Source organism: Eurosta solidaginis, chromosome 5, assembly GCF_040869045.1.
Source record: "Eurosta solidaginis isolate ZX-2024a chromosome 5, ASM4086904v1, whole genome shotgun sequence".
Taxonomy (NCBI): Eukaryota; Metazoa; Arthropoda; class Insecta; order Diptera; family Tephritidae; genus Eurosta; species Eurosta solidaginis.
In genome coordinates this window covers 29,642,304-29,665,751 of record NC_090323.1, presented here as the reverse complement: position 1 = coordinate 29,665,751, position 23,448 = coordinate 29,642,304, and the positions used below count along the sequence as shown (strand labels likewise).

Genomic DNA, 23,448 nt, shown 5'->3' with positions numbered 1-23,448 from the left:
TGCACAAGTGATCTGAGAGGAAAACAAAACACAAATACTATTAATGATAAGCGAATCAAAAAATATTTTCATACTTACTGATACTTTATTAGATGTTTTATAATCAAATGGCAGTGGTGCACTCTGGTGCTACGGAGGACCCTTACATATTAGGGTTTTATAGCAGGGCTCTTCTGCGAACTCAGGGAAACCATAAATAACTGGGAAACAAAGCAGTTCAGACAAAACTGGATTAAAAGCCTCGAGCAAAGACAGACCAATGGTTTATTCTCCCAGCAGCGAGAGTATCAGCCAACTTCATTAACCTAAGCAGGGTGGACCCACGAACCTCCACTGGGTTCTATACGGGACACTGCAGTCCACGATATCATCTAAGCTCCAGCGGGTTAGGGGATCTAGAATATACCGGTGGCAGTTATGCCTGTCGGAGGAGGCGACTAAAATACCCATATCAAGGGGTTGCCAGCGCAATGTTTACCTTCTCCGACCCAACTGTCAACCTCACCTACCCTAAGCGTTTCCTGTTTCTTTGCCAAGCGAGGCTCTGGCGACCCCAAGCTCCTAATGGAATTAAGGGTGGGGACGGGAAGTGGTCATATTAAATCGTTCCCGAAATGATCGGGCTTGTACCTTAATTTTGCTTGTTACCGAACCGTACCGGATCAATATCCGAAAAAGAACCATCAACATCAATTACATTTCACAAAACCTTCGGGGAGTGTCCTTATCGCTGCAACAACAACAACATCTGTTGCTTTTGTGAGCTAAAGGATAAAACACCGAGTCACATTCTTGACTCTTAGAGGTGCTACTTAACAGTTATAGGCTGTGAGGTAAAGCATAATAGATCTAAATAAAGACCCCTATGTATTGGCGGCCGTCGTGATGTGATGGTAGCTTGCTCCGCCATCTACACCGAAGATCCTGGGTTCACGCCTCGGGCAAAGCAATATCAAAATTTTAGAAACAAGTTTTTTCAATTAGAAGAAAATTTTTCTAAGCGGTGCCGCCCTCGGCAGTGTTTAGCAAGCACTCTGAGCGTATTTCTGCCATGAAAAGCTCTCAGTGAAAACTCATCTGCCTTCCAGATGCTGTTCGGAGTCGGCATAATACAAGTAGGTCCCGTCGCGGCAAATTGGAGGAAAAAATCAAGAGGAGCACAGCGCAAATTGGAAGAGAAGCTCTGCCTAAAATCTGTTCGGAGGTTATCACGCCTTAAATTTTTTTAATTTTTTTATTTTTATGTATCTAGACCTGATAATAATAATAATAGCTTATATTCGCAAGTTAAGTGGACGATGCAAGGGACGGGAGTCAGTTTGTTCTCACTTTAAACAGTAAGAGTTTATGTACAAAGTTCGTACCTGTTCAAGTGAGTCCTTACCTGGGAGCCCTGTCTCCATTGTGCACCACTATTATATACACACATGTACGCACTCTTTACAAAATTAAAATATTTCATTTACCATCTATTGGCTTACGACCTGTGGTTATATAGCGAACATATTTCATTTTGAGTCATATGCATTACGCCTTGGCTTCATTTGCTCACGAACAGCTGTAGCTTCGACGCCTTTGGCTACATAAATGCTGATATAATTTACTTGTGCCCACCTACAATTTTTTTAGTCATACTCCTCTTTTTTCAGTTTTCTTCTGCTATTTTTATTTTTTTTTTTTCTTTGGCTATCTTACCAAACACATCTTCCTACTCGTTTAAGCATCTGTCCAACTCTACTCTGCATCGTATTGCCCTTTAGGCGCTTGTTGCCATCTTTAATATTTAACTACGTTTAATTTCATTCTAAATCACACTCCAGGGTGGTATATGGTTTATACTACCACTCAAACATTTTCGGTCTCTTGGCTCAGTTTCATCATCCTGAACGCATTCAATTTACCCGGCGGTCCTGTTGAATGCAACCACATTTGCTTTTATCTTCTCAGCATTGCCTTAAGTTGCTTGTCGATAAATTTTGAATTTTTAATGAGCTCATCTTTTGGCAATCATCCACAGCCGCTTCATCTATAAGTCAGGCGTTTGTTTGCTTGCTGAAGGTGGAAATATTAAATCTGCACATCTACTGAAATTGGTATCTTGTGGCAACCATACTCTGGTTTCCATTTGCTTACCACTTAACAGATTGTAGCTACCTGAAGATTGTAGTGAGAGTTGAAGCCTGGACGGATGGTCTAAAAAACACACACTGGAAAAGGCTGCAAGCCTGCCAAAATGCTGCACTTAGAACTGCCACGGGCTTTTTTCTTAAGTCCCCTGAAAATCATCTACATAGTGAGACAAAAAACCTCAATATTGAATAGCATAACGAAATGCTAGACAGGCAGTTTTTGCTAAATTGTCACAAACCAGGCTAACCGTTGCATTATCTAGCCCCGCCTTCAAGAGGGATAAGTATGCATCTCAAAACGCACTATGTTGAGATACGGCACTAATCCACACAGAGTCAGTAAACACCTTTGCTAGGTCGCGCCCGTTGAACTCGGTTATCAGTATACACTATCCAATCCTTGCAGAAGAAGAAAGCAATCTCCCCAGGAAGACGCGCGTTACTCTAGCTCAACCTCGATCTGAATACTGTAATAGGTTAAACTCTTACTTATTCAGAATCAACCCCGACATACCCAATGTATCGCCCGCTTGTAACTTGTCCCCACATGATACGAACCATATTTTTAATTGTAATGTGGAACCTACGGCTCTAACATCAACTTCTATGGCCCACCTCTGTGGAAGCTGCTAGTTTGCTTGGACTTCAGTTAGAGGACTTTGATGACAATGTTGAGTCTTTAGTAGTAAGATTCGTGTGCCCTATCTAAGGCACGAATGATTGTCTAACATTGTCTCTCATTGTATCACCCTTGTGAGAGTTTTGATTCGCCGTTTAGTGCCAATATGTGCCGTTTAGACAAGTATATTCGGGTGGTTTTGTTTGAGAGAGCACCCCCGGACTTCATGTCTTATCTAAGAGCCGCCATGGAATGCAAGTGCTGGGAAAAGTAACATTAAAATATTTTTGAAAGTTTTTTGTGGATTCCCAGATGGCATCGGATTAAATAAAGAGTTCCGAAAAGGCGTTTTAAATCCGGTCATACGGTAATGAGGAAATCGTGTACTCCGTCCAAACCTAATCATGGTGGGAAAATTCTTCAGGTAGTTTAATGAAGCCTGTGGTTGGTTTACAATCGCGGTAGAGTTGCATAAACTCCGCTTCAGGTTGCGGGTCCGATTCACTCATGGGATTTTGAGCATTGTGAGCTAAGTAATCTTCGACATACCTAGCTCCTATTGGTGTCCAGAATTCTGCTCCACAAACACACTAAGTCCTTACTGTCATGCAGTGTGTCCCATTCAACGTCTGAAGATTGCATTTTTGCCTCATTTGCTCAAGATTTGTGGCACGTGTCCGCCATAAAAACTAACCATAATAATTATAAATTTTTTCTACTTCTTTCATGTGCCTTTTGAAGACAACAGCCTTATTTCTAGTGGAAAGTATATGATCGTCTTGAGTGTCTTAATGCCTACACTACGTATTGCTCTTTGGAGCAGAGCTAGCTTTTATATTTACTTTGCTCTTACTCTAATAATGCAACATTACGAGCAGATTACATCGCTTGTGGCTTGTGAGTAGTCAGAAGAGTTCATGTAATTCAGATTTCAGTAGAAGATTGGCTTCAGCTATACTTTGTTATCACATACTGCGGTTTGTTGTTGCAGCGATACACTCCCCGAAGTCCTTGAGTGTTATCGATCTTGTAGGTCCTTTGCCGGATGCAGTGCCGGTACGTTCCGCTGCGGGATATACGATACTGCGATTTCGTATGTTATTGTGCGAAGCAACAACAACCTTCTACAGAACTCACGTTCGTTGTTATTGGTAACATTTATTGCGAGCGAGTCGCAGATACCCTCACGGCCAATGAGCCACATCGATTTCTTCAAAGCTGTTGCTGCAACTAATTTCGCACTTTCAGTCGCTATGACATAATCATTTATCGCTCTTGGCTCTTACTCGTTCGATTCCGATCTAACACTACATTGTTGCCAATCTCTTCTATGTATGGACCAACATAACCTGTACACCTCGCATGGGTCCCGTGGCGCTTGGTCCTCGAGGTAAACTGCATTGCAGAGGAACTCAATAGGCAGGGTACGACCATGCAAATTTTTCTTGACGAAGAACGCTTAGGTATGACTCTTGTCACATGCAGCAAGTTAATGCTTAAAGAGCATACCCCCCGTCAAGATGGCTACAAACACCGGGATGGCCGACATCGAGGGAAAACGGGCCTGGTCAATGGGTTCCTAAATGATCCTATCACGTTTACACCCTTAGCAGGGATAAAGCTTCCACACTTCTAGGAGTACTAGCGGGGTTCTTCCTTATAAGGAGGCATGCATAAAAGCTAGGAGCGTTTTTAGTGGTGCAAGGCAGCGCTTTCTTCCTTTATGGATAGTCTGCATCAGGTCGTGGAGTATGACATCAAAGCTTTGGGAGCTTTTATCAAGTCCTCAAAATGGTTCGAAGAGCAAAGGTAAGCGTGTCTTTTCATGGTATCACAACGGGCATAATGTTACTAGCCTAGGTGTGGCTGCGGGCAGCCACTTTAACCATACCTAACCAATACGGCCTTTAAGCCTTGAATTTTCTTTTGGAGAGTTTAAGTTAAAAACTGCAAAATTTTTCTTTTAAAACCTCAAATATCTAACCTCAATCCCTTTCTTTCTTTTTTAGGAATTACGTGATTGTGGTGCGCCATGTCATGCCATGTTCTTTCCAGAAAAAGAGCGCACAGTGCTTCGCTATTGGGTAGGCTCATGGGCAGCTGTATGTGTGGCAAGTTGCCTTTTTACGGTAAGTGTTTAATCCCTTATTTATTACACAATACTTATTCAGAGTAAGTGCCAAAAGTTAATTTAGTTATTAGCAGTAATTATGATTAATATCATACGGGCAGCTTAAGTCTTATACGAAATCGTCCTGATTTTCCATCTTAAAAGAGTCATAAATCAATGTTCAACTTTAAGTCGTTCAATAACGGAAAAGGATGTATGTATGTATGTTAGTTGTATACAGGATAACAGAAATATCAAAAGTTCTCACTTGCACAAACATCCTGTCAAAAAATAAAAATTTAAAATAAACAAGCTAACAGCATTTTATAGATGCAGCCTAAAAGCTCAATCTTGGCGGCAAGTAAGTAAAGAAGCTAACTTGACATATTACCTGTAAATACGGTTTTTGTTGTTTTTTTTTGGTTCAATAACAGCAGTTGAATGGCAAGAACGTGAGACAGCTGAAGACCATACGTCAACACGCTGTCGACATTGCATGGCGTTGAGTTTCGTAACGAGAAGTGGATATGTAAAATAATGTTAAATTTATAAAGGTGTATTCATAAATATATTTTCACGAGCACACACGAGCGCTGCCCCCGTCACGATATAAAAGTCGTGCTTGGCGACTTTAACGCCAGGGTGGGCAAAGAAGGTGTTTTTGGCCCTACAGTCGGAAAGTTCAGCCTACACAATGAAACCTCTCCTAACGGACTGAGGCTGATTGACTTTGCCGGTGCTCGAAACATGGTCATATCCAGCACGAGGTTCATGCATAAAAAGATACATCAAGTTACATGGCTGTCTCCTGATCAAAAGACTCCCAATCAGATCGATCACGTTGTGATAGACGGACGGCATGCCTCCAGTGTTTTAGATGTGGGCACGATCCGAGGACCTAACATCGACTCGGACCATTATCTCGTTGCAGCCAAAATACGCACCCGCCTCAACGCGGCTAAAACCAAGGAACAAAAAACACAAGGAAAGCTAGATGTCGAAAAGCTTCAATCACAACAGACTGCCAATGCTTTCGCAACTCGACTCTCACACCTGCTCTCTGAGAGCACAACTCATCCTGAAGGAATACAGGAGCAGTGGGAGCATATCTCCAAAGCACTTCGTACTGCCGCCGAGGAAAAAATTGGTTACCGGCGGCCACGAAAAAAACAACTGGTACGATGAAAAATGCCGCGTTGCAACCGAAAGAAAAGACGCTGCCTACAGGGCTACGTTAAAAGCGAGCGCGACAAGAGGAGTGTGTGAGCGCTATCGTGAGTTGAAAAGGGAATCGAGACGCCTTTTCAGGAAGAAAAACGCAGAAGCAGAAAGGCGTGAGTGCGAGGAGCTTGAGCTGCTAGCCACCAGGAATAACGCCGAAAATTCTACCAAAAAATACGGCGACAGACGGAAGGTTTTAAGACCGGGGCAAACTCCTGTAGGAATGAAAACTGCGACCTTGTAACTGATGTCCAGAGAGTGCTTAGATTATGGAGGGAATACTTCTCTGCTCTCCTAAATGGAGGCAGCAATTCACTGCGCACAGATGAAGAACCCGATCCCGCAATCGATGATGATGGAATATATGTCCCCCCGCCCGATTATGACGAAGTTAGAATAGCAATAACCAGATAGAAAATCAACAAGGCCGTGGGCGCTGATGGATTGCCTGCGGAGCTATTTAAGTACGGCGGCGAGGAGTTGGTAAGGCGCATGCAGCAGCTTCTTAGCAAAATATGGGTGGACGAGTGCATGCCCGACGGTTGGAATCTAAGTGTTCTTTGCCCAGTCCACAAGAAGGGGGATACTGCAAAATGCACCAACTATCGTGGAATCAGCCTTCTTAATATCGCATATAAGGTCCTTTCAAGTGTATTGTGCGAAAGATTGAAGCCCACCGTGAATCGGTTGATTGGACCTTATCAGTGCGGCTTCAGACCTGGTAAATCTACCATCGACCAGATTTTCACAATGCGCCAAATCTTGGAAAAAAACCCGTGAAAAGAGAATCGACACACATCACCTCTTCGTCGACTTTAAAGCCGCCTTCGACAGCACGAAAAGGAACTGCCTATATGCCGCTATGTCTGAATTTGGTTTCCCCGCGAAACTTATACGGCTGTGCAAAATGACGTTGAGCAACACCATCAGCTCAGTCAGAATTGGGAAGGACCTCTCCGAGCCGTTCGAAACTAAACGAGGTTTCAGACAGGGTGACCCCCTATCGTGCGATTTCTTTAATTTGATGCTGGAGAAAATTATACTAGCTGCAGAACTTAACCGCACTGGAACATTATTCTATAAAAGCGTGCAATTACTGGCATATGCTGAAAATGATATCATCGGCCTAAACACCCGCGCTGTTAGTTCTGCTTACTCCAAACTGGAAAAAGAAGCGGTAAAGATGGGTTTGATGGTGAATGAGGACAAAAAGAAGTACCTGCTGTCATCCAGCAAATAATCAGCGCATACGCGCCTTGGCAACCACGCTACTGTTGGCCGCCATAATTTCGAAATAGTAAATGACTTCGTTTATTTGGGAACCAGGATCAACACTAGCAACAACATCAGCACTGAAATCCAGCGAAGAATCAATCTTGCCAATAAATGCTACTTTGGACTAGGTAGGCAATTGAAAAGTAAAGTCCTCTCTCGGCGAACGAAAATCATACTCTACAAGTCACTTATCGTACCCCTCCTGCTATATGGGGCAGAAGCATGGACCATGACAACAGCAGATGAAGCGGTTTTGGGCGTGTTCGAGAGAAAAGTTCTTCGAAAGATTTATGGACCTCTACGCGTTGGCGATGGCGAGTACCGAAGAAGATTTAATGATGAGCTGTACGAGCTATACGCAGACATCAACATAGTCCAGCGAATTAAAACGCACCGGCTGCGCTGGCTAGGCCATGTTATGCGAATGAAAGATGATGCTCCGGCCAAGAAAGTGGTAGAGGGCGGCCCCCACTCCGTTGGAAGGACCAGGTGGAAAACGATTTAAACTCCCTTGGTGTGACCAATTGGCGCCGGTTGGCGGAGCGAAGGAGCGACTGGCGCGCCTTGTTGGACGGGCATAACCGTTTAGACGGTTAAGCGCCAATTAAGTAAGTAATTAAGTAATTGTGCAAAAATTCTAATAAAAATTCGCAGAGAAAAGCAAGACAAAAATTTTAAATCCTATAAAGGTGAAGAAAGTTTTTTCAAGGAAAAGAGACGTGTGATGTTCATTAGATATGAATTTGCTTATGCAGGAGGGAGTTGTGCCATGCAGCTTCGATTTAGGAGCTCATTGATTTTCTATCATGTGCCTGATTCCTTCCCATTCTATTTTATGGTAAGGCATTCTTCAACAATCTTCATTGCATGTAATTGCGTAGGGTGTCATAATTTAGTCAGTCCTATACCATGCGAACTCAGGAACGTATGTCCCAAAACTGCCCCACATAACAATCAAGAACGCTATAAGTCATATATAGAAGTCCACACAGATGCCATGCACAGAGTGTTCTTCTTCAAGTCCCTAATGTTTTGATACTGTAACGAATTTTGGGAATTTCTGATAATTATACACCTTCTACTATTGTTCGAATCGTTGGACTGTCGAATAAATAACTCCAATATTCAGTATTGCAAAATGGCCTTTATTAGACTACTTTGGGAGCAGTACTTCACATTTATAATTATACTTCACAAATAGCGTGTTTAAATCAAACTGACTGATTATTCCTCAGCTTGCGCTGTTTTTATACTCTCTGTTGCATCGTTCGCATTTTTCTCCTAAGGTCTAGACTATTCACGTGCATGCCTTCAGGAACAGTTGTATCTCAGTAACAACTTCTGCTCTTAGCTGATGACTACATATTATGTGTATGTGAGATATTCTTCGTCGCCTTCTATGTACGTGTGTAAATGGATTACTTTGATGTGTTCATGTACACAAGTGTGGCTGTGTGCTTTGTTGTTGTTGTGCATTTATTTGCTAACAGCATAGTGATGCTAAGATTCGCCGCAATATAAACTTTACACCTGTTATCTGCCGAATTAATGTCGCATACTAATTTCCATTTAATTAGTATCTTCTAAGTTTCACATTAAAAATTCTAACTTCAATCGCGTGAACACAATCTACTAATAATTGCTGCAACAAATTAGCACACCCAACTTTTAACTAATACGTACTACTTAAAAAAGATTACAATTATAAAGTACACCAAAGAAATGTATTTTAGATTTGTTCACGGAAATTACTGCCTACGCGCTAAGACTGTGAAAGAAAACGGCTTTCCGCTTGGTCGATTTCTAAACTGTAATTTACCGCATTTTAATGCGACTAAATTTCCACCGACAAGCCGACAGAAAAAATCCAATTTTTTTTACAACGTTTTTTGTTTTTTTTGTTCGTTGTACATAAATTTGATGCAAGACTTGATTCGTACAACAACAATGAGTAATATGCTGTATGTAAGTTGAGTGTGAGCGACTCACACCTTAAAAATGTTTTGTGTTGAAATGATTTGTTAAATTATAGCTTACCAACGGCATTTTGATGGATGCTTAATAATATTAAATGACAATAATTTGCATTTTTTGATGTGGACAATTACTAAAGTATTAAATTATTTTTTTTTTTTTTCTATTTATTTCTTCTCTGTTCGTGTTTCTATTTTTTACTCAGATTTGTGTATTATTTTCCTCTACAGTGGTAGACTCTTTGCACGATCGCTATGTCCAAATTGTTTTTGGAAACCGATTTACATGGCTCCCATATCTAGCCCTAAAAGCAATTTTAGAGCAACCAAAAGAGAAAAAAACCACATGAGAAGGTCTTAAAAGTGCCACGGCATAGATCCAAGTGGCACAATTCACGGGAAAAAAGTTGGCATTATGTTACTTTTAAGAGGTGAGATAATCCCTAATTTGTTTCTTCGAACCTAACCTAACCTATATAAAAGAAAACAGCTCGGACTGCATCCCGTGTTAAGCCAACCTCGCTTTTAAAGAAAACCACTTTAGTCACTCATATTATTTTTTGCGAAAAGTCACAGAGAGTGGTCTCAATTGTCTTAGACTTCGTATGGTATTTGTAGCTCAAGGACAGCTTTAGGTCTCCTGATCTAGGCTCAGTCATGCTTGTTTATCGCTTTGACGAACTTTTGTCAGTAAAGATAAGAGTAGAAGCGAAAGACGATAATGAGTCTTGGGGAACACACCAGGGTACGGGAACTAAAAACTTGTCACAGTGTTAGTGGTTGAACTTCTTCGAAACGACCCAACCGATTCTCATGAAGTTTTGTGAGCAAATTGAGTAGATCCGAGAATCGCATATTATCTATTTCCCGTATCCCAAATGGTAATTTTTTTCAGACATACAGTTATGTTCATATTAATAGCAGTGCTTTCTGAGAACCCTAATAAAGTGGATTTATGTAAAGTAAATCAAACCAAATTTAAAAACGTTTGCGTAATGTAATAACGCATTAATGCTAATTATATTAAGAACAAACAATATTTTTCTACCTTACGCCAAGTTGTTGTAAATTTGAAAAAGATTACACAAGTGTCAGAAAAGAATGTTCATAAAAATAGCAGTTTGAAAAGATTTTTATTAAAAAGTCATTATATATAAGTATTTTGTGGTCTTCTTATATACTGCCGCCGACATTTGGAATTAAAAGTACCACCTTACTTTCATCTGTCCATAAAATATTTCGCCAAATATATCAGTGGGCCGATGTAAGCGCTTAGTGGACTCCATGCCTCGTAGATGTGCCGCCGTCATCCGAAATGGGGGTTATACAACGAAATATTAGTCAACTATTTGTGTTTTTTGAGTTAATTCGCTATATATCTTTAGTTATAATGACTTTTTAATAAAAATCTTTTCAAACTGCTATTTTTATGAACATTCTTTTCTGACACTTGTGTAATCTTTTTCAAATTTACAACTACTTGGCGTGGTGTAGAAGAAATATTTTTTGCTCTTAACATAATTAGCCTTAATGCGTTATTACATAACACAAACGTTTTTAAATTTGGTTTGATTTACTTTAGATAAATCCACTTTATTAGGGTTCAAAGAAAGCACTGCTATTAATATGAACATAACTGTACATAATTTTTTGTTTTTATTTCAAACAATTTCAAAAATACATACGCCCTTATGGAGGGTGGGAGTAGGAATGTGAGTTGAAAAGGGACCGGGACTGTGTTCGGCTGGGGTGCGTCTGCTCCTGGAGGTAGGTGGGCGCACCGGGGTCGATCTCAATAAGCGGGTGTATTTGCAAATAAATAAGAGAATACGAGATTTCTCGTTATAATGGATGTGATTTATTGGGTGAATATATAAAATAACCTGGTTACAATATTACCTGAATATATTGGCAGGAAAAACGGCAAAGATCGCTGGCGGCAGATGTGAGCTGGTTGGCGGCTAAAATCCAAGTGGCCGGTTGTATCGAAAGCGGCAACCGTTGACCCGCAAAGTCCTCCGTTTTGGAGAGGAAAAGCACCCAAACATCGACCCCGACATGCATATGCATGAGTGCTGACAAAATGCACCCATACACGTGCATATACATGAACGCACACGCATATGGCGGTGATGGTGTGGGTGGATATAAATTAAATCGAGTATCGAGTATCGAACTGCAGAGTTGCATTAGGGGGATCGCAATCAGATGCGAAAAAGTTAGACATCCTGCCTAAACAGACTGGGAATAAGGGATGGAGAAGAATTAAAATAACTAGAGATAAAAATCGCGGGAAGGGTAAGGGGACTGAGAAAGAGATAGGGTTAGACGAAGATAGAGAGATAGGGATAGATGGAGCGGGGGAAATAGAAGGAGAGGGGCTAGAGAGAAAAGAATGAATGGAAAAGGGGGAGAGGTAGAAAGAGAAGAAGAGAGATTAGTGAATAAAAGGATGAAAAAAGCGCTAGAAAGAGAGGGAAAGAGAGTTAGATATAAAAACGTATTAAAAGTTGTGCAGCTAGAAAAAAGCAGATCAACGTCTGCTGGATATGCTGGTATTTCTATGTAGGTTTTGATAAGTTGTTTGGCTGTGGCTTCACTAGTTACAGTATTCAATTGTAATCTATTCTGAAAATATGTTTCCTCATTTGGTTATATAGGTTTAACGCTCTTACAAAATCAGTATTATGAAAACGAACATTGGACTTGGAAATGACTGGCAGTCCTCGCACAAGGTTGCAACTGCCTCCATTAGGGAGTAATGACGAAATTGAAGCACATTCATAAGCACCGGTTGTATTGGAATATATGATTTAGGGTCTGGTCCTATCTGTACTAATGTATGGAATGTGACGTTAAACCATGTCTACTATATATCAAGCTTCATCGAGATATCTCAAAAATAGTGAGATCAAGTTGCGATCAAACAGGCATAAAGACGAACGTATTTATTCAGCTTGTAATTGAAAACTTCTATTGGTTTTAAACATCATAAAAAATTTAATATATATTTTCATGTTTCTAAGTGTAATGACTAATTCAGGTCCATTTCCTCTGCGAGTGCCCAGCCCTAGCGTATATAATTTTTCTGAGGCTTGGGCAATTTCGTGCTGTTCGATCTAGAGGCGGTGTCTATAAGAGACATCGGCTCGTATATTTATCTAAACAAATATTAAATAATTGGTTCTAGGAAAATGTGCATCACAATGGCGCCTAGAGTGTCATTTACCAACCAGCCAACCAACTCCGGCTCCAAATGAACGAAGGTGGCAGCCGTGGGTAGTTATCGGTAGGTTTTTTTTCGTATTGTTTCTTTGCACCTTTTATCCATATTCTTTGCTGAATTCACTTGTATGTTTTTTCTTTTTGTTTCCTTTTATATGTTGACAATTTTTTCAACCTTTCGTGCTCTCCAATTTAAGTTTTATTTGTCAATGCTTCATCGCCTGTCACAAAGTCAACTGTGGTTCCATATCATCGCACATAAATCTGTTTGCTGTTATGCCTGTTCGCTTACTCATAGCATTCGTAGTTATTTGTTTTTTTTTCGTACGCTACCGTTCCGAGCGCATCCGTGAAAAATGTTTTATAAAGTTTTTAGTTGCTTTTTACTGTAAAACAAATTGAATTCTATATATGCACCAATTTTACTAGCTTCATTGATATTCAAAACTTACATGGACTTTGAGTTTTTATACTTCATTTAATTTTACATATGTATGTATATGGGGTATTCCATCCCATTTCGACCAATTTTGAACCCGACCCCTTTAGAATTGGCTGAAAGTTTTTCTTCTTTTTCTAGCTTACGAAAGACGTTTTTCAGAATTTTTTCATCCAACTCAAAAAAAGTTATGAATTTAAAAAAAAAACACGGTTTTTGTTTTCAAAATGCTATAAATTTTCCGTTTGGGATCTTTTTTTTTTTTAAATTTGTTTTTAAATGTACTTTTCAGAAAAAATACAAAAAAATTTTTAAATTTTTTTTTTTTGTAATTTTTCAGTTTTTCGAGATTTTTCGAATTTCGCCATTTTTTTTTTTTTTTCTCATAAAAAACTTCAATCAATCCTGCAATCATCCCCACTAATCCCGGAGTGGGCCGATTTTTTTTTTTTTATTTAATTGAAACTTTAAAAATTTTTTTGTATTTTTTCCGAAAAGTACATTTAAAAACAAATTAAAAAAAAAAAACACAAAGATCCCAAACGGTCAGTTTTTGAAAAAGTTATAGCATTTTGAAAAAAACACCGTTTTTTTTTTTAAATTCATAACTTTTTTTGAGTTGGATGAAAAAATTTGAAAAAATTCTGAAAAACGTCTTTCGTAAGATAGAAAAAGAAGAAAAACTTTCAGCCAATTCTAAAGGGGTCGGGTTCAAAATTGGTCGAAATGGGATGGAATACCCCATATACGATTGCCGCGTTACTTCTCTTTCCACCGATGTATTGCATTACAACCACATTCTGTTGCTCTGTCAATATTTATGATTCCCAAAGAGTTGCTTGCACAACTGCAACAAATTTGTTATTCCATACGCACCACAACTTGTGGCTAAACAATTTGGTTTATTTGTACTGTTTTGTTCTTTTTTTCATGTACTTATCTCCAATTTTCACACATACATTCCATTTTCTCTAAACTCGCTACATGCTCGTGTATTTGCCGTGGTCTTTGACTTGCTGGTGACGCTTTGGGAGTACTCAAAAAAATTGTTAAATTATAGTACAGGGAAATTTTGGTTATCTATTAAAATTTATATTTTTGTTTCATTTTTCTGCCACTGATTGCTTTGTAGAATAGCCATGGCTAAGCTATTAAAACCACAAATTATCCTTTGTTTTAAATTAAAAAATTATAATTGAAAAAAAAAACAAGTAAGGAAGGCTAAGTTCGGGTGTAACCGAACATTACATACTCAGTTGAGAGCTATGGAGACAAAATAAGGAAAATCACCATGTAGGAAAATGAACCTAGGGTAACCCTGGAATGTGGTTGTATGACATGTGTATCAAATGGAAGGTATTAAAGAGTATTTTAAGAGAGAGTAGGCCATAGTTCTATGGATGGACGCCATTTAGGGATATCGCCATAAAGGTGGACAGGGCTGACTCTAGAATGTGTTTGTACGATATGGGTATCAAACGAAAGGTGATAATGAGTATTTTAAAAGGGAATGGGCTTTAGTTCTATAGGTGAACGCCTTTTCGAGAAATCGCCATAAAGGTGGACCAGGGGTGACTCTAGAATATGTTTGTACGATATGGGTATCAAATGAAAGCTGTTAATGGGTATTTTGAAAAGGAGTGATCCTTAGTTCCATAGGTGGACGCTGTTTCGAGATATCGCCATAAAGGTGGACCAGGGGTGTCTCTAGTTGTACGATATCGGAATCAAATGAAAGGTGTTACTGAGCATTTTAAGAGGGAGTGGGCATTAGGCCTATAGGTGGACGCCTTTTCGAAATGTCGCCATTAGGGTGGGCCAGGGGTGACTCTAGAATGTGTTTGTATGATATGGGTATCAAATGAAAGATGGTAATGAGTATTTTAAAAGGGAGTAATCCTTAGTTCTATAGGTGGACGCCTTTTCGAGATATCGCCATAAAGGTGGACCAAGGGTGACTCTAGAATGTTTGTACGATATGGGTATCAAACGAAAGGTGCTACTGAGCATTTTAAGAGGGAGTGGGCATGAGGTCTATAGGTGGACGCCTTTTCGAGATATCGTCATTAGGATGGGCCAGGGGTGACTCTAGAATGTGTTTGTACGATATGGGTATCAAACGAAAGGTGTTACTGAGCATTTTAAGAGGGAGTGAGCATTAGGTCTATAGGTGGACGCCTTTTCGAGATATCGCCATTAGGGTGGGCCAGGGGTGACTCTAGAATGTTTGTACGATATGGGTATCAAACGAAAGGTGTTACTGAGCATTTTAAGAGGGAGTGGGCATTAGGTCTATAGGTGGACGCCTTTTAGAGATATCGCCATTAGGGTGGGCCAGGGGTGACTCTAGAATGTTTTTGTACGATATGGGTATCAAATCAAAGGTGGTAATGAGTATTTTAAAAGGTAGTAATCCTTAGTTCTATAGGTGGACGCCTTTTCGAGATATCGCCATAAAGGTGGACCAAGGGTGACTCTAGAATGTTTGTACGATATGGGTATCAAACGAAAGGTGTTACTGAGCATTTTAAGAGGGAGTGGGCATTAGGTCTATAGGTGGACGCCTTTTCGAGATATCGTCATTAGGGTGGGCCAGGGGTGACTCTAGAATGTTTGTACGATATGGGTATCAAACGAAAGGTGTTACTGAGCATTTTAAGAGGGAGTGGGCATTAGGTCTATAGGTGGACGCCTTTTCGAGATATCGCCATTAGGGTGGGCCAGGGTGACTCTAGAATGTGTTTGTACGATATGGGTATCAAATGAAAGGTGGTAATGAGTATTTTAAAAGGGAGTAATCCTTAGTTCTATAGGTGGACGCCTTTTCGAGATATCGCCATAAAGGTGGACCAAGGGTGACTCTAGAATGTTTGTACGATATGGGTATCAAACGAAAGGCGTTACTGAGCATTTTAAGAGGGAGTGGGCATTAGGTCTATAGGTTGACGCCTTTTCGAGATATCGCCATTAGGGTGGGCCAGGGGTGACTCTAGAATGTTTGTACGATATGGGTATCAAACGAAAGGTGTTACTGAGCATTTTAAGAGGGAGTGGGCATTAGGTCTATAGGTGGACGCCTTTTCGAGATATCGCCTTTAGGGTGGGCCAGGGGTGACTCTAGAATGTTTGTACGATATGGGTATCAAACGAAAGGTGTTACTGAGCATTTTAAGAGGGAGTGGACATTAGGTATATAGGTGGACGCCTTTTCGAGATATCGCCATTAGGGTGGGCCAGGGGTGACTCTAGAATGTTTGTACGATATGGGTATCAAACGAAAGGTGTTACTGAGCATTTTAAGAGGGAGTGGGCATTAGGTCTATAGGTGGACGCCTTTTCGAGATATCGCCATTAGGGTGGGCCAGGGTGACTCTAGAATGTGTTTGTACGATATGGATATCAAATTAAAAGTATTAATGAGGGTTTTAAAAGCGAGTTTCCCTTAGATGTATATGTGAAGGCGTTCTCGCGATATCGACCAAAATGTGGACCAGGTGATCCAGAAAATCATCTGTCGGGTACTGCTAATTTATTTATATATGCAATACCACTAACAGTATTCCTGCCAAGATTCCAAGGGCTGTTGATTTTGACTTGTAGAACTTTTTCATTTTCTTCTACATAATATGGTAGGTGTCATACCCATTTTACAAAGTTTTTTCCAAAGTTATATTTTGCGTCAATAAACCAATCCAGTTACCATGTTTCATCCCTTTTTTCGTAGTTGGTATAGAATTATGGCATTTTTTTCATTTTTCGTAATTTTCGATATCGATAAAGTGGGCGTGGTTATGGTCGGATTTCGGCCATTTTTTATACCAAGATAAAGTGAGTTCAGATAAGTACGTGGGCTAAGTTTAGTAAAGATATATCGGTTTTTGCTCAAGTTATTGTGTTAACGGCCGAGCGGAAGGACAGACGGTGGACTGTGTATAAAAACTGGGCGTGGCTTCCACCGATTTCGCCCATTTTCACAGAGAGCAGTTAGCGTCAGAGAATCTATGCTCCTACCAAAGTTGAGAAGGATTGGTAAATTTTTGTTCGACTTATGGCATTAAAAGTATTCTAGACAAACTAAATGAAAATGGGCGGAGCCACACCCATTTTGAAATTTTCTTTTATTTTTGTATTTTGTTGCATCATGTCATTACTGGAGTTCAATTTTGACTTAATTTACTTATATACAGTAAAGATATTAAATTTTTTGTTAAAATTTGAATTAAAAAAAAATTTTTTTTAAAAAGTGGGCGTGTTCTTCGTCCAATTTTGCTAATTTTTATTTAGCACATATATAGTAATAGTAGTAACGTTCCTGCCAAATTTCATCATGATATCTTCAACGACTGCCAAATTACAGCTTGCAAAACTTTTAAATTACCTTCTTGTAAAAGTGGGCGGTGCCACGCCCATTGTCCAAAATCTTACTAATTTTCTATTCTGCGTCATAACGTCAACCCATCTACCAAGTTTCATCGCTTTAGCCGCTTTTGGCAATGAATTATCGCATTTTTTCGATTTTTGAAATTTTCGATATCGAAAAAGTGGGCGTGGTTATAGTCCGATATCGTTCATTTTAAATAGCGATCTGAGATGAGTGCTCAGGAACCTACATACCAAATTTCATCAAGATACCTCAAAATTTACTCAAGTTATCGTGTTAACGGACGGACGGACGGACGGACGGACGGACGGACATGGCTCAATCAAATTTTTTTTCGATCCTGATTATTTTGATATATGGAAGTCTATATCCATCTCGATTCCTTTATATATGTACAACCAACCGTTATCCAATCAAACTTAATATACTCTGTGAGCTCTGCTCAACTGAGTATAAAAATTTACTCACTAGTGCATACTCGTACACGCTAAATTTACAAATGTCAGCAACGCCCGCACAATTCTAGTCCAGTGGTGCACTCGAGAGCTTCGGAAAACTATTCAGCGTTCAGCTTCATGTCAAGCAGCAGTCAATCAGTTTTAAAGCCCCGTCGCATAAGCAGTTTTTCATATAGATACGTTTAACTCAATCTTATGCCCGATGAGTAGATTGCACGTATTTTTATGGAGCAAGGCAGATTGAGCGACACTAGCGCAATCTTACATGAAAAAGTAGCCAACTTGCAACTTCTGTTGCACGCCAAGCATAAAAGAAGAATTTGACATTTGCTTTGGCTAAGGGTGTTGCACTTTGCAAGAGAAATTATTTTTTCCACTCGTTGGTAACTTTTCTAACATTTTTCGCAATTAAAAACTGTAATATAACATATATACCCGCGGTAGGAAATTTACTCACTAGTGTATACTCGTACACGCTAAATTTACAAATGTCAGCAACGCCCGCACAATTCAAGTCCAGTGGTGCACTCGAGAGCTTCGGAAAACTATTCAGCGTTCAGCTTCATGTCAAGCAAGCAGTCAATCAGTTTTAAAGCCCCGTCGCATAAGCAGTTTTTCATATAGATACGTTTAACTCAATCTTATGCACGATGAGTAGATTGCACGTATTTTTATGGAGCAAGGCAGATTGAGCGACACTAGCGCAATCTGACATGAAAAAGTAGCCAACTTGCAACTTCTGTTGCACGCAAAGCATAAAAGAAGAATTTGACATTTGCTTTGGCTAAGGGTGTTGCACTTTGCAAGATAAATTTTTTTTTCCCCTCGTTGGTAACTTTTCTAACATTTTTCGCAATTAAAAACTGCAACATAACATATATACCCGCGGTAGGAATGCCTGTCGTAAGAGGCGACTAAAATACCAAATTGATTCAAGGGTTGTGTAGCGCAACCCTTTCAAGTGGTTGCCAGCAATGTATAGCTTCTCCAACCCAATTGTCAACCTCACCTACCCGTGGCGAATCCTGTTTCTTTAACAGCCGTGGCTCTGGAGACCCCAAGTTCCTTATGGATCTAGGGGTGGGAGGGCTGGTTGGTTTCATGTCGTCATACCAAATCGTTCCCTAGATAGTCGCGCTTAATGCAGTACCTTAATGGTGCTTGTTATCGGAACGTATCGGATCTGCATCCGGCAAAGGACCATCAAAATCGATAACACGCCCTAAGGCCTTCGGGGAAAGGACACTCCCCGCTACACCCCCCCCCCCCCCCCCCCCCCCCCCGGACACCATCGCTACAACAACAACAACAGAAAATATGTTAGCAAGTATTTTTGTTTTATAGCGAGAATGTTTATAACAGTGCTTTGCAAAATGTTGTATGTGAATGGGCAAGGCGAAATAAAATGCAATTTCCAAGTCTGAAGTTTCTTCATATTTATAAACGCAACATTTTGGTTGATTATGGCGATGTTACTGGAATGCATAAGCTTGTGTTAAACGCATTTGTATGAAAAATTTCATTGTGCCGCGGCCTTTAGCTTGTACTTCAAGCAGTTAACATCTCATGCGTGAATGCTATGCTCAAAAATTCTCCATTTAAAGCACATATACTATTTCAAAAGAAGTTGCATTTGTATTCGATGCTCTGCGGCGCTGTGCACCACTATTTTGGTTCGTCGTGGCGTCGCTTAGCACATAAATTAAAATTAATTGTCGCATTTGCTGTGTAGCTATAAATTTGTTGGCGCGCTGAAAGCATAAAAAATTAAATTAAAACAAATATCTAAAAAGCAAAACATTAGCATATAAATGAAGAAATTACTTCAAAACGTTTCATTTACCTCTTTTTAATGTGTTAAAATTTTTATTTTGTTTTTTAATCCGAAATATATGTAAAGCGTATGAGGCGTGAATTTGTACGTTATTTAAGTAAGCTAAATTCAACTATTCCCTGCAAAAAATTGTGCGATTAAGCATTGAATATATTGGTCTCCGATTGATATCTTTTGTCTACATTTGGGAATAATTGATCACTTTAGTCCCTTTTGGGTACAGTTGGGATTAGTCAGTTTTTTTTTTATTTGAGTCCTTATTGAGCCGAAAAGGGACTAGTCTTCATATGTTCCCATATGTATACACAGGGGATTGATCCTATCGATTGCTTTCGGGTATAAATGGGTACAATTAGTCTCTTCACATGTCACATGTCACATGCTCAAACAAAAGGGAACAGTTTAACTCATATAAAGTGATAAAAACTGCCATTTCTTTTCGACTCATCCCGGATTCATCCTAGACTAATCGCATTTTTTGCAGGTTGCAATATCGCCTGTTGTTGTAGCAGTGGTTGTAATTTCGCCTAACCATACATGGTGGCGGAGGCGCGACATACATACAAACAAACTCACGCATTCGGTGCATTTTTTTTTGTAATTATCTCGCTTAATGTCATAACCAGTTCAGTGGTTGCCATATTTGGCCCACAAAAGATATATATTGCGTACACTCGGTTCTATGGTTGCCAGATATACTGAATCTGGCTGATTCATTCATTTCATTCCTGTTCAGAGGCCAGATTCCCCAAGCTTTATCCTGGCAAACAGATTAAGGGCTGCTTTCATCATCTCTAAGTTAAAATTTAGCTGGGAATAGCAATTCCTCAGGTAGCCTGATTTGACATTTTCGTTTTCACCAACATAAGTTGACCCCAGCTAAATGGATTTATAACCGACGAAGAAGCGTCAACATCGATAACACTCCCCAAAAGCTTGGGATAGTGTTTTTTATCGCTACAATAACAAGAACTGTTTTACACTGAGTAAAAGTCCGGGATAATACATGGTTGCACTCGCAAGAAGACAACCCAAAGCCAATAAAGAACGCTTAGGTTAGAATAGGATGAAGTTGCTGCCGCGGAGCCCACATAGGCCAGTGTCAGGAGGCCCATTGTGATACCACAAAAAGGCAACAATACCTTTCATATTCGAACCATTACTAGGGCCTGTTAAAGGCAACCAAGTCCTCGATATCGTACTTCACGACGACGAAAGAGCTCCCAGACCCATTGTTTGACACCACTCAACACCGAGCAGTTGCACATGAGGTGGTGCACCGTTTCCTACTCTTCGCCACGTTTACAACTCCTGCAGCATTGACACAAGGGTACCTTTAGTTCAGTGCCCTGTTGTACTCCTGCAAGTGTGACTATTTTGTCCCCTACATAGGATGTAAATGTGACGGGACCACTTAATATCGCATTCTGACCAGGCTTGCTTAGATGTGCGACCCCTTGGGGCTTGTAGCCATCTAGCGTTCGTTTGACGATAGCTGTACTTTTTTAGCATAAGCTTGCATGTACCAAAAGGTATACTTAATCGTTTTTTGTCATGAGGAATCTACTTTGTCGTGCCCTGCGTAGCAAGTTCGTCTGCAATACAGTTTCCCTCAATGTCTCATGTGAAGTGTATACGGTTCTGTTCGGCCACCTCCCAAAGAGATCGGCGACAGCGTACGTATACATATTATCATCTACATAATATGTAAGTGTATTTTGACATTTAAATATAAATTAGCATAAAGCGTTTGTGAATTGTGTACTATTGACAAATGAAAAATGACATACCTCTAACGTTGACAGCTGTCAAATTGCCTTGCATAAAGCAAATGACTGAAAATGCACAGAGTTAGTACACTTCCATTGTCACAAATATTACACAACATATCAATTGTCATAACAGTGAAATGTCATACACAGCTGAACAAAAAATAAAAGTTTAGAAATAAGTAAAAATTAAAAAGTCACTCGACTCAAGTGGTTTGCACAAAACTTCAACTAGCAAAAACAAGCAATTTTTGCATATATGTAGAGTTTCAGCTGCTTTCTAGGCAAATTCAATCATTAATCCTTGTCAACATTTCGTAAGTTTACGCTTACTTGACTAGCAATTCTTTGAAACATGTTTATGTATTTTTATTTATTTTCATATGTCCAAAGCAGCACTCAGCAAAAGGCAAATGTGGTATGAATTGTCAAACTTACAAATTGAAAAATGAACAACTAACAAGCTTTTTGCTTATGAAAACACTAACGATGTCATATTCTTTTGAAATAATACTGAATATGCGGTTGTCCGTTGCCACTTACCACTTACCACCCGTCATACTGCATGTTCATTGTAAATTAATATGCACACAAAAAACATAACAAGGAGCATAACTCACAAACAAAAGCATAATTTGATGACTTCACTTCGTTAGTGATGATGATGTGATGTTGCTGGTGTAGATGATGTTGAAGCTGTTGCTACTGCGCTTTGCCGTTACTTTTGTGTGATGGCCGTTTCTTCAACAGATTCAATAACAAAGTTAACAACATAACACACATAAACATATCCACATACAAGGCATCTTACTTTCACCAGACATCTAAAACGTATGTAAAGGCAGCTGAGGTCAATCTTATGGTGATGGTGCGTAATTTGCTGTGGGTCGCACGCAATTTATGGCGCATTGGTTCTGCTTGTCTCACGCTTATAAAACTACGAAAACTTAAAGCACAGGCAGAACTCTTGCCTAGGTTCCTATTGCATTATCTCTTGGAGTATGCGCAAAAGTTTGCGGGATGTATTAGCAATGGCATCAGTTTTCATTAGCTGGGAGCTTGTCGCTTTAAGTAAGGCTTAACATGACGGAAAAGTTGATTGTTTTCTAGACTGCTAACGATCTTTCCAGACTGCTGACGACTTGGAGTCTAAAGCCAGTTATGTTGTTGTGTATAAAAAATCCATTTGTTGGATCCTCTTCCTAAGGACGTACCAATGCTAGATCAGATAATATCAAAGGTACAAGCGAGAGGTAAACATACCCTCTTTTTCTCTGAACGCTATCTGCGAGCACAACGCAATACTCTGGCCGAAGAATTGAACAGGGAAACCGACAAGAGTGAGACTACAGTAAAATAAGTGATTTCGAAAAAAAGAGAAGGGCGATTTCGAATATCCATAGATCTAAATCATGGCCGGAATAGATCTAAATCATTGGCCAAATTAATTTAGGAAGAGGAGGAGAGTTTAAGAGAGAGAGAAAGACTGGGAGGTGGATATGGTCATGACAATGGAGTGTGTGAGAAATATTAAGGAAGAAAATTGGGATGGTGATAGTGATAAAAATAGTGATACAGAAGGGGATTGAGATATAGGTGGAGTTGGAAATAGATATGAAAATTGAGAGGGAGTTGAAGTGGCTAGAAAGGGATAGGGAAAGTGAGAGGGAAAGGGATATAATAAGGGAGAAGTGAAAGAGAGGAAGAGGCAAAGGGTAAAGTTAACGGAAGCACAAGATGGCAAGAAAGATGAATAAAGAAATAGGAGAGCAAACCCTAACGGAGGAAGTATAGGCAGAAGGGAATTATAAAAATAAAAAAGAAGAGAAAATGGAAAAAATTAGAATGGGTCAGAGAATATGAAAGGTAAGAGTCCAAAAAGAAGGACGAGGGAGAGGAAATGAAGAAAGAAAAAAATGGGGATGAGGTGAGAAAAAAAGGGATTAAGAAGAATAACATGGAGATGGAAGGGCGGAGAGAAAGAAAGGGATGAGGAGCAACAAGATTACATTTTT

At 39.7% G+C, this 23,448-nt stretch overlaps 1 protein-coding gene across 7 annotated transcripts in view; it reads left to right on the top strand.

The window, feature by feature from the left end:
• Positions 1 to 23,448, top strand: part of fz (frizzled) — a 737,734-nt gene that overhangs the window by 101,824 nt on the left and 612,462 nt on the right. For all 7 annotated transcript variants that reach the window (XR_010953993.1, XR_010953995.1, XR_010953994.1 and 4 more), the window contains exon 3: positions 4,758 to 4,877. Coding sequence is in view for 4 of the 7 variants with exons in the window: in XM_067792099.1 (XP_067648200.1) it covers positions 4,758 to 4,877 (120 nt within the window). In the remaining 3 variants the exon portion in view is untranslated. The remainder of the gene's footprint in view (positions 1 to 4,757; positions 4,878 to 23,448) is intronic.